At 32.3% G+C, this 12,699-nt stretch overlaps 1 protein-coding gene across 1 annotated transcript; it reads right to left on the reverse strand.

The window, feature by feature from the left end:
• Positions 1–2,989: 2,989 nt before the first annotated feature.
• Positions 2,990–7,992, reverse strand: LOC149577246 (putative LRR receptor-like serine/threonine-protein kinase At1g67720). The gene is made up of 15 exons (XM_089822862.1): positions 7,678–7,992; positions 7,061–7,595; positions 6,522–6,967; positions 6,293–6,419; positions 6,116–6,187; positions 5,936–6,004; positions 5,748–5,819; positions 5,565–5,636; positions 5,181–5,428; positions 4,724–4,932; positions 4,477–4,603; positions 4,261–4,332; positions 3,914–4,103; positions 3,677–3,809; positions 2,990–3,467 (listed from the first exon to the last, which is right to left on the reverse strand). The coding sequence occupies exons 1-15, from the start codon at positions 7,862–7,864 to the stop codon at positions 3,120–3,122; spliced, it is 2,907 nt and encodes a 968-aa protein (XP_089678988.1). The 5' UTR covers positions 7,865–7,992; the 3' UTR covers positions 2,990–3,119.
• Between the last annotated feature and the right edge of the window lie 4,707 nt (positions 7,993–12,699).

A 12,699-nucleotide genomic window follows, 5' to 3' on the forward strand; every position in this document is an offset into this window, starting at 1 on the left:
GACCAAAAAGAATTGGTGCTACCATGTCACAAATTAAAGTAGATAAACATAAGGATACACTAAAAAATACTAGCACATGTACAAAAAAACATATTGAATAATGTGAAGTATAAATAGAAGAATGGTACCACATGTCACCTCTTTTATAACCTTTCACAAATGGAGGAATAGGGTCATCTAAATAAATCTAAATAAATAGTGAAACAAGGGTCATTTAAAGAAATCTAAACAAATAGAGAAAAAATTGTTGTTTAAATAAATCTCAACAAATATGTAGAAAACACAATATAGGGAAAGCACATCACAAAAGGAAAATACAAAATCTACTATTCTAGGGTAACAACTCAAGCACATTGCTTGCCTCCCCAGTATTGGTCTTTGGCATTTGGGTAAGGTGGACAAATTGTGAGGGGAGAATCACACAACACAATAGGGACCTCCTTAAGATTCGCTAAATCAAGACTAGATGTAAGTGAAAGTTATTTTATAATCATGTTAGGTAAAAAATTATCAAGATCAATGGTGTCATATTCATCATCATTAGAATTTGCATGATTATCTAATGTAAATTCTTTGTCAAGATTAATAGAAATAAAATCCAAAATATGAATATCATGATTATCTATCTCTTCATTATTATTAACTTCCTCCATGGATATAGGATGGTCAAAGGAAGGAGAAGAAGAACCATAATCATGGAATTGAGATTTATATCTAACCTAATGCTTCTTTTGATGATCACGGGCATGTAGGTTGTATTTAGCCTTGTCATAAATTGGTTGCAAAGAAGAAGGATCAATACACATAGGTTTCTTTCCATCTAGTAACAAAAGAGTAGAATAAATCATGATAGTTTGAGATGGAGAGGAGGATCCATGCACTACGCAATGTGTTGGATACATGAGATGGTTTCTTGTTAGAAATTGAATAATTTGAAGAGACAGGTATAGGTGTAGGAAAAATATCATAAGTTATATCGTTAAGCATACCTAATTGAGAGATATTTCTATGATTAAAATCTTGATATGATTGGAAAAGATAATCAAGACATGTAAAATGTGTAGCACAAATAAAAGGTCAAAATAAATCAAGTGTAGCACAATTTCATGGCCTAGAAGGATGGTAAAGACTATGATTTATCATCTTAATCTCACCAATGTGAGGGAATTTGATGTATTTATGAATAGGAGAAGCAATGGATTTCATGCAAGTCAACCAAGGTAAACTAATCTTCAATTGGAGTTGATTAGAAGTAGGAATGAAAAGAAATGTAGTATTCACCACTTTACCATAAAGTTCAAAAGACAACGAAATGGAACCATTAGATAGATATAAGAAACCATTACAAGTCTGAATCTAAGTTTTAGTTGAATCGTAAAAGTCATAGTGCAATTACTTGGTAGAAATGTGATCTAAATAATGATGGCATTAATCATGGAAGTAGGGTAAAAAATACAACCATAAGAAGGATACTTAGCAACCCTAGAACAAATATAAAGTAGACCACCGAGAGCACAAATGGTTTTAGAATCATAAAAATTAATAGTAAGGTCTTGAGCATGCTTAAGAGAAGGATTAGGCTTGGTTGAAATCAAGGTTTAGATTGAATCTTAGGAGTAGGTTGAGGTACATGCTCCAAAATGTTAATGGTATGGTCATGCTCTTCCCTTAATTAACCATAAGCAATATTTTTAATAGGCATAGAAGGTTGAGCAATCATATAAGTAGGGTGTTGAGGAAAAAAAATAGGTGTAGATTTCAAGATATTAATTACAAGGTGTGATAGATTTGTTCCAACTATCATTATTGACAATAGAAAAAGTATTAGAATCAATCAAGTGTTGAATCTTATGTTTTAAGTTATAAGATTCTTTAGTATCATGGCTAAATTGACAATGATATTGATAAAATGTTTTGGAATCAAAGTGTGGAAGTGATGTTGTCGCGGTAAGAAGTTATCTAATAGAAGGAAGTATAATAGTAAATTAGCACTTACAAACCTTCCCATAATTGAATAAAAATACTTAAATAGAGGAATAAAATTGTGGTCCACCCAAAAATAGAGGAAAAAGCAATGACACCTTTCTATGAAATGGTTTCTTATTCCTCTCATTTATTCATATTTTTAAAAATCTTGACATAGTTTTTAGGTTTCTAAAATTTATTATTTCGAGGTGCGGCATCACTCTTATCATCTAGTACATGAGCCATTGGAGTGTTGGTCTCAAATTGACTCACTTGTAATTGATAACAATGAAGCACTACACAATGTTTTGAAAAAGAGGTAAATTTAGTAAGAAAAATCTTATCCCTAATGTACTTTTATAAATTAGCAATAAACATATGTTGAATATCAACATCAGACATATGATGAGAATTATAAGCATGCAAATACTTAAATGTACCAATAAAATCAGTGGGTTTTTCATTAGGACCTGGTTTATAGTGCATTAAATTAGTCAAGGACTATTGAGGACAAATGTCTTAATGAATTTTGTTAGATAAAAGCATTAGAGAGTTTGTGAAAGGAATCAATATAATAAGGTGCAAAATAACAATGCCATTGCAAGGCCTTATCATGAAAGGTGCAAAAAAATAACTATGTTTAAATCCTATGGTCATGCGCACGATTACTACATATGACTTGAATTTTTTTAAGATGAGTCATAGGATCACATTTACCATTATAAGTATCAAGGAGAGGCATACTAGCTTGCTAAGGGGAAATAATAGGGATGGTGTCTAAGGAAGAAACAACTTGACCAAGTCTAATGATAGTGAAATTATTATAGGAAATGGGTTGGCAATGGCACATTCAAAACACTAGGAAGAGTGAATGTATTAGCTTGAATAAAAGGTTCCATGGGTGGAAATCTAGGAACCATAGTAGTAGGGGGATTAGGACAAGTGTAAAGAATGTTATGGCATGAAGGTTGTAAGTGTTATAAATAGGGAATACTACATTAATACATGATAAAATAGGAAAAACTCAAAACAAAGAATTTCAAAATTTATTTATATAGAAAGTATCATTTAATTTTAAAATGAAGTTTTTATGATGGCTAGATGATTTAGTTATAGATATATACATATAGGTTTTCTCTTTTGAATGATCTTCTCTAGTCATAGAAGCTTGAATTATTCTCACTCGAGGCCATCTCCTTTGGTCCACTTGACTCAAAATTAGACACTTGGCTACTCATTTGATCATTGTAGTCCTCGCTAAATAGTAACATGTCTGAATCATCACCTACATTGTTCTCCTTCTCATATCTCATGGCCAATTTGATCTCAGCTACAACATCGCTTACTGTTGGCCTAGCCAAGGGATTGGCTACAGTGCATCTAATCCCTAGTTTCACCAAATGATTGATAGATTTAATGTTGTAATCATGTGGCTGCAACCTCTTGTCCACTATATTTGATATTTTGATAGGATCTTCTTCTAAATAAGCATATGGTGTAACCTGCTTAGCCATAAATTAAATCACATACTAATGGAGAAATTTAACTTGAAAAAATAAGTCAACTTTGACTATTTAACACTTTTAGCCTAGTCAGCAAGTCTTAATGTATGATGTTTAAGCTAGCTGAATTTTTACTACTAGAAAAAAACATACTAGAAGAAACATATAATAAGTAAACATCATACATGAAAATGAAAAGCACTTCTTACCCATCTAACAAGATTAATTTCCTCTTCAGAGAGTTTTCCATCGATGGGCTTTCTACCGCATATGATTTCCAATAAGACTACTCCAAAACTATACACATCACTTTTTTCGGTCAGCATCTGAGTGCTAAAATATCTGTGAAATAAATAGAAACAAAACATTGGATTGATAGGAATCAAACTATATTGTCATGCACACAGAAAGAAAAGAATAAAAGTAAAGTGAAAAATTATAATTACTCTGGATCCAAGTATCCTGCAGTTCCTTTTACAGTGGTTGTTACATGGGATTCCTCCCCATCTATAGTAACTCTTGAAAGACCAAAATCAGCCAGTTTACCATTTAGATTTGCATCTAGAAGAATATTTGCTGTCTTTACATCCCTATGAATTATTTTGGGGGTGCAACCCACGTGGAGGTATTCCAACCCTTCGAAACATGTGTTGGATAGAATTAGACTTAGGTCATGCATCCAAATCATTTTCAAAGGTAAAAAAAGAAGGAAAAACAATTCTAGGGTAATTACATAGATGCTTTAATTCAATTGCAATTCCCAGGCAATGGAAAATAGTTGAGAACTTGTTACCATATGCAGCATCCAAAGCAATTTTAAGTCTGATTTTCCAATCAAGTTTTGCATTATCACCTGCCTTTGGACCTATGGGAGAACATTAGACTTTTAGGAAAAAATTGAGATTGAAAACATAAGTCAATATTAATTATTTGATACTTTTAATTTAAAAATCAAATGAAAGAGTTAATGTTAGCACTCCAAGAAATAATTAAAATAGACCTTATTTACCATAGAGGTAGTCCTTGAGAGAGCCTCCAAGCATGTACTCATAGGCAAGCATGAGCTCCCTTGATTCATTGCAGTAACCAAGTAAAGACACCAAGTTCTTGTGATGAACTCTTGACAGAAGATCAATCTATTTATAAGGTGAATACATATAATTAGGGCTCTTTTGAAGTGCTTATATGCTGAATCATTCTTATTAATCAATGAAAGCTCATAGCCAACTCAAGGGGCTTGTGAATGCAAATATTACCTCATTTAGGAACTCTATGGCTCCTTGTTTGGAAAAAGAGGAGAGTACCTTCACAGCAATTTGTTTTCCTTCCCCAAGTTTCCCCAGGAATACCGATCCAAAGCCACCTTTTCCAATCTTGTGATTAAAGTTCTCTGTTGCTGTTAACATCTCGTCTAATGTGAAGGAACGGGTCTTTGTTGAATTTGGCACCAGAACCATGGAGAAGTCTGCAATTGATGTACACTTGTATCAAAGCTCGTTGAAAGGGAATTTTAACTGTCTATTGTAAAAGAAGAAAAGATTATTCTAAAGGGTTAAAAATTACAAAGGAAAGATGGCGTAAACATTATAGACTTGATTTTTAGACTAATTAAAAGTTTTAAATAGTGTTTCAATTTTTCCAACTAGTCAAAATTGATTTACTTAATAGACGTTCAACTTTTCCTTACCATCCAATAGAAATGCATTTCCATACCTTGCCCACGCACGTATATGGATTCACTGTTGCCTTTGCTACCCGAATTAACGCTCTCTTTTGTACTGGATTTCTTTCTACTGGTTATAATACCCACCAACAAAACCAAACCAGCTATTGAAATGGCTCCCGCTATGACCCCTGAGATAATTCCCACATTGCGCCCGTTTGAGTGAGAGGACGGAGTTGCACTGGAAGGCCTTTGACATTCTCCGTTTTTCTTAGAAATATGAACGTTACCATCACATCTGCAGAATTTTAAGTCATATTTGGCTTGCACTTCAATTATTGGGAATACAGATTAAAGGGGCACATCAACGCTGCAAAGTAAATTTTCTTCTAGAGATTTTAAAGAAAAATGGATTGGTAGCAAATTTAAGGTACCTGGTACTCAACGAAGTGGTATGTAGAAGTTTTGGAGGAATTAGACCGCTGAAATTATTATTCTGTATAAACCTGAGAGTAGCACAAGAGAGGTTAAATGTATACTTTCTGTATTAACGTTCTAATTATTACTATATCTTCTAAGAAGAGGAGGTAATTAAGCGAGTACACAGTGTGACATACAACTCTTTCAGGTTAGGCAGCTGAGAGAGCCAAGCTGGAACTTCCCCACTTAAGTTATTGTTTTGTAAATGCCTGCAAAATCACTTAAGGTCACAGTTGCTATGTTTGCATATTCGACTAATGCTTATTTTGCATGTTTAAGATGATTAATATGAAAATTTTGAAGGATTTATGCACGAGTAACTTACAGGCTCTCCAACTTGCCTAACTTGGATAAGTCTGGTAAACCTCCAGTGAGATGGTTGCTGTTAAGCGATCTGATCACAGATTCCCATAAAGTTAACCTCCAGTGAGTTTTTAAAAAGTTAACCTTTTGAATGGAAGCTGTATGTATACCGCGGAAAGTAAATATAGAATTTCAGACTTACATTTTGATCAGTGCAGTCATGTTACCAAGACTTGAGGGTATCGATCCTGTCAGATTCCTATTCGATAAGTTGCTGTATATCATCACGATTTAAGAAGAATAGGTATGTCAATTGCTTTCTCTTCAATCATTCATATTAAAACAGCAAAACAGAAAATAACATGAGTAGGACATTTACATCTCTGAAACTCTGACTGGCACGGAGCTGTCAGTACACACGATTCCTTCCCACGGATGTCCAAAGCATGGATCCGAGATCCAATTACTCAGGGTAAGTAATTTTTTAAAAGTAGCGAGAGCTTCAACTGTACATTAAGCTATGAATTAATATTATAAAAGCTACATATTTCATCATAGTAATTTGTATCAAGTATAATATTCAAGAAAGCGTGAAGTTGTGTCCTCACCGTCTTCCGAAGATGTTGGAGTTGAGGAGATAACCAGTTGGTACAACTCGAGAGCATTGAGCATAGGACCCATGGCAGAGTTTGAAGCTTTGGACAACGTCATCAGGTAAATCGCCGTGTCCATCAGTGGTAGTTCAATGGCAGAATTGTTTCTGACAAGACCAAGGTCGGATACTATTTTTGCCTCATTAACGAATATGTCGAAAATTCTTGACCCAGACAAATTCATTATCTCTGCAAAATACAATAACAGCAAGTTTTTCCCTTTGACCTGTTCAAACTGAAAATCAAAAGTCGTGTTCACTGTGGACACCGCCGTTTGCATGACCAGAGGTGGAGGAAGATCTCGTGTATCGTTTGTTGAAATAGTCTCAACAGAAGTAACGTTATCTGCTCCATCCACTGTTTTCGGCTCCCACGTGCGGTCGAATTTGTCTTGAGGGTACCTAAATGAATGATTATTTAATGATAGAACTATTAAAAGAGGTGTAAATTATAAATCTTGGGATACAAAAATGAATTGGGTGAGCATTATTAACCTGACAAGCTCAGATGCGCCGAAATTCTGCCTCATTAAGAAATCCAACATTAATCCAGGGCTAACATGAGGAGCGTACATGCCTTGTCGAAGGGGTCTGAGCTCAATAGAAGAAATAAATGGATCTACATCCGCCGATCCTCTGATCAAGCAAATGTACAGCGTTTGTCCGCCACTGACCAGGATCTTTTCACTCGCTTGTGGGGTTTCAAGTTGAGGAGTTGCGTTTCTTAAGCTTAGCATGTCCTTTGTCTCGATGGAGTACTTGAAATCTGGAATTTTATTAGTGTAATCCATTCCCACGAAGTATAATCTTAATAAGAAAGGCACGTTAGGGGTAATGGGCAAGTTATAACAAGATTTATTGAGAGGCTTGGGGAACACACGTAAGCTTTGCTGGTAAAATTCAAGGCCGTTTGGGTCAATACGGTCTTCTCTGTAACCGGCGTGGATGAACTTGTCATCGGGGGTCCAAGTAATACCGGTGTTGGGATCTGTGCGATTTCCACTTCCACCACAATCGAGGCTCAGAAATCCTGATCAAAAGAGTCGACTAAAATTACATAAGCAGTAGAAATACAGATAAGAGACGAAATTATAGGAAAATTAGAATGGCACCTGATTCAGCGTAACAAAAATATGCACCCCACGATACGATGAGAATCAAAACGCAAATGAGTGCTTCCATTCGGTTGCTCATTCTCAAAGCAAATATGAGGCTACCGTATTTAATAAAGCCAAGGGAGGCGCAAGCATTAAACAAACAATGGCGTTCATGACCCCCGGAGCTACGGAAGGCCTGCATATACCCAGTTCAATATGCTCGTGCGCTTGACTCAACGACAGCCTTTTGTTTTATTGAGTTCATGATTAATGCTAATCAATACACTTTTAATTCCTAAAAAATCTCAAAGTCCTCTTCAATTGTTTCTTCTCCCTTTTATCTGAAATGAGCCTATTATTATTAATTTAAGCCTCAAAAGTTATCTAAAGCTAAATCAACTAGTTGTTAAAGGCGAAATAATTTAGTAGTTGCGACATTGACTGGTGAAATTTGATTCCAGACCCTGCCTTTTGAGTTTTTGGCAGCATGTTGAGAATGCAAACAAGTACGATCAGACAGATAAAGTTCATATTAGCTTTAGCTTAAAATGGGAAATTAGAATTGAACACGACAGCATCTTTTTGCGTATATTCGAGTAGAGAAATTGCGTGGCTGAATATTTTTCGCTCTACGGTTCCTCGAATATTTCACAAGTCTATCAAAACACTAAAATAGCCACTCGAAATGGCATTTCTTAATTGTTAAAAGAACATTATGATTACTCCTCGTGACATCGGTAGACACAAAATCTTCACGTGATATTATCTCGTGAATTTCTCCAAGTTGAATGGATATGGTTCAATATTCCTTTGGCGATCCTTCCTTCGCTTTTCGCATTCAATTCAGATTATTGTCTGGACCCTACGTTGATCACCACTCCCTAATTTAATACTTTTGTTTGCAAGATGACGTGATGAGAAAGGTCAATGACTGTAATTGTCACCGTTCACGCGGTCAAAGGCAACACATTAAAAATGATAGAATGCTATTTTTAATCATCTTTATGTTACTTTTATCATTTCGAAGGTTAAAGAGAAGCAAATCACATGAAAGTAGACGCTCACTACCAGGACTTTCAGGATCACCCTTATCTCTAACATGAATATATTTTCGATGGTTCGATCATTATCATTTTAATGCTTTATATTATAGATTTTATTACAAAAATTCATTACAAATAATTTAAATATATTTTTATAAATCTAAATATTTAATAATATATAAATATTTTTAAAAATGGATTAAATTACTTTGATTTTTTGTAATATTTGTAACAATGGATTTCTAAATCATATATTTTACTATACAATGTATCAAATTAATTAAGCAAGTTTATAAATTCATACCATGTTTTATTCTATCTTAAAAATATTCTAAATTATTATAAAAAATATTAACAATATCTAAAAATAAAAAACTTATATATTATCAAATAAAAGATATATTATACATATATATTTACATTATTAAATAATATATTGTAGTTTCTTATAATAAATTTTGATGAAATTGAGTGTCATATTTACAATTTTAGAAAAAAAAAAGCCTACCAATCTCTATGTTCCATCAAATTTTTAGCTGTCATATAAGTTTGAAAATGCAAAAATGGAAAATATGGCCATTAATTTCCAGGCTTGTTCCCTAGTTTTTCATAGCACGAAGAACCATAATTCCAACATTTAACACAACACTATTTTTTTAAAACTATTTTACTATGGATGCTACTTCCTCCTGACAAAAAAAAAGTGTTGATTTTATTTATTTATTTATTTTTAAAATTTAGAGAATACAATTGAATTTTACTAAATTCTCAAGATAAATTCATCATGACTTAAATGGTTAATAGTAGAAAGCAACAAAAAATAGCATTATGTAATATTTCATTTTTATGGTGCATTCTATCGGAAGGATAGCATATGTCTTTTCCTATAGGCTCAGTAGTAGAAAGATTACCATGTAATATGTAGAGATAAGCAATCATATGGGTAAGAGAAAGTTCTTGTTGTTGCACTTTCATTAAAAAGATATTACATGTTTAGAACATGATGTTTTAGTTTCTATCAATGATAGGAAATTTATGCAATCGTTCAGCTCAATGAAAACATTAATAAAATTATTTGACTAAAATGAAAAAACTATTTATTTAGAATATTATTGGTTACTATGGAAAATGGTGTTAAAAATAGAAAAATAATGGAGAAGGAATCAATCTATAAATTTGATTAATTATGAAATCTACTACAATGTAGTGTGTCCAATATAATTTATTAGAATTTGCAATTTACAAAAATTAGGCTAGAAGAGAGAACCCTTAATAATGAGGTGTAAAATACAATATAAAGGCAAGTTTTCATCAAGGGTTAGATAGATGATGAAAGCAACAAAGGAAAGGGATCAAATGCTAGAAACATGCAGTTGACCACCTCAAAACTCTCAACCCAAGTGTAATTGATGTAAAACTCCAAATAAATGTCCAATTCCCTCTAACTACCTCAAAGTCATTCAAATATAAGTGGGTCAAATAGAAGGATAAATCCTTATAACATAAGAGTTGAACTACATGAAATACCAAGTCAATTGATCTAAAAGGATTCCCAAGTCATTTGAGACTAGTCTCAAACTACTCTAGGATAAACAAAAATCCCATGCATGAGCCATGAAATTGTGAGAATAAGAAAACCCCTTCTGCAATACGCATGTACACATAATTTTTTTTAAAGTGCCTCCATCAGGTTGGAAAATAAACTCAAGATGCACTCTAATCAATCTCCATGGACTAAGAAAAGAACTCTAAGTCCTACCAGAGAAAGATACCCATATTATGTAAAATATCCTCTAGTTATATATGAAAAAAATCTTCTTGGATCAAAACTCTACTTCACCATGTAAATTTATTACAATTTTTTTTTTTTAACTACCTCTAAATTTAATCTTTATGATAAAAGGAAACAAATATATCTAGGCTTTAATTAAAATAACATTTATTAATTTTAAACAACATAATGTAAATGAATATTATGTTGGATAATATATTTATCTAAGTTATAGAACTTATAAATTAATAAATATTATTTAAAATATGATGTAGATAACTTTTTTATATTAAACATCAAAAATATTAAAATAAAGATAGTAACCTAACATGCTCAAATTATAATTTTTTAGTTGAGATACATTGCATATTATAATGTAATAAATCCAAGAGCACATGATATCATAAAATGCTTTAAAAAACCCTAAACTAAAACAATTCATTCATTTTGGAATTTTGGAACTTTGTCGTTATTTTTGGAACAAAATGGAAGTCTTCTATTGTGTGTGAACATGATCAAAAAAAGTTTCATCTTTATCTTAAGAATATTTTTGAAAAATCTTTGATGACTTCTCCTTGAGGACTACTGCATGGGTATGTAACTATTTAGGTTCATAAATTTTTTTTCTATGAATAGCTTTACTTCTATCTCTTGTCATTCTAATAGCCACTCATGTAAGGAAGGTAAGGCTATAGATGTGCACATTGAATGAGGATTGAGTGACTTCTAGTCTATTCCATGTATAAACTCTCAGTGGTAGACCAAATTTTTTTTCTTTTACCCAAGCTTTAGAATAGAATGAAGATTCTATTGTACAACCTCATCCTAAGATCCCTCCATTTTGAGTTTGCATACATACATACATACATGCATGCATGCATACATACATACATATATATTTTAACTAATCTTGTATTATAGGATCCTAAGGCATAATATGGTGAATAATTGTGCTTGTTATATGACAAGATGTTTTAATATTTTTATTGCATGCAAATCTTTTAACAACCTATTGCGGTGTAGTATACCATGGGCACCTTTTGAGGACCTCTAAACTTGTTTTGGTCAAATCTTATTTCTCTATAAAAACTCAACTTTTTTCTAAAACTTAAAATACCCTTTTATAGATCTCATAGTCAATATCACAATTTTATAAATTTCATCATGTTTTGATTAATTATAATATTTTATAATTCTAAAATATTACAAGTAGCTATTTTAACATTTGAAAAGATGCTACCTTAAAAAAGGAAAAAAGAAGAAGTAAATCATAGATCAATGTTGTTTCTATGATTGATTGTGTTTGGTGTTTTTGTATCAACATTTTGAATCACACTCAGTGATCCATCATTAGCATGAGAAGTTTCATGATGGATCACTGAGTGTGATTCAAAACATTGATGGAAAAATACCAAACACAATCAATCATAAAAATTGCATCGATCTAAATTATGGATTGTGGAAATCTCTTTAGATTAATAGTAAATCATTTACAAAATACTTATAATGTATATTTATCCCTAGAGGAGGGAGTCCTCTTCAGGAATATGTTTTTTTTTTTCAAATATGTGTATATTTGGTAGGGAAATTTTGACTGGAGGAAAAAACCATTGGTTTTTGATAAGGTTGATCTCAAGTTCTTATAAAAATGAAAATAGACATCGAAAACCAATATTTCTTGTTTTGTGCCCTGGCTATACATGTTTTTGAAGCAATTGATAACAACCAAAAAGATGGTGTGCTGACCCCAAAGTACAAAAGGGTTGATAACATATTATTTGAGAAAAAAAAAGATGATTTTCATATAATTATTTAACAAGAACTGCACTCTATATTCTTTGCAGTTAAAAAAAAAACTTCAAAATTTTTAAAAATGAATAAATTCTTATTCAAAAAAAAAGAAGTTTATAGGAATAAAATCCATCTAGTTTTACACATTTTGTCAATTTACACATCTTCAAATTATAAACACAAATACCATTTTATTGCATTAAAATTGAACAGTTTGTGTTCTAGGATCCTTTTTCTTTATAAAAAGGTGACACAAGTTTGTGCTTTGACCACATGAAGGAGTATATTGCTAATAAGGAGATGCTCAACCTAAACAAGGTTGTTGACACCATAGAGAAACTTAGGCTTAATGTTGTGGAGTATCTTAATAACCTTGTCTAGTTGAGGCTTTGTGTTGTTGTTTTTTTCCATTTTGTGTTGTTTTCTAGAATT

This window comes from Cupressus sempervirens, chromosome 1 (assembly GCF_028749045.1).
Source record: "Cupressus sempervirens isolate cs-2001-9-10 chromosome 1, ASM2874904v1, whole genome shotgun sequence".
Taxonomy (NCBI): domain Eukaryota; kingdom Viridiplantae; phylum Streptophyta; class Pinopsida; order Cupressales; family Cupressaceae; genus Cupressus; species Cupressus sempervirens.

Excerpts from the sequence above, each read along its gene's own strand:
- LOC149577246 (XM_089822862.1), bottom strand. The coding sequence starts at position 7,864 with ATGCAGGCCTTCCGTAGCTCCGGGGGTCATGAACGCCATTGTTTGTTT. Across the intron at positions 4,604-4,723 it reads CCATAGAGTTCCTAAATGAG|ATTGATCTTCTGTCAAGAGT; the intron begins GTAATATTTGCA and ends CCTTATAAATAG. Across the intron at positions 4,333-4,476 it reads TCTCAAGGACTACCTCTATG|GTCCAAAGGCAGGTGATAAT; the intron begins GTAAATAAGGTC and ends GTTCTCCCATAG.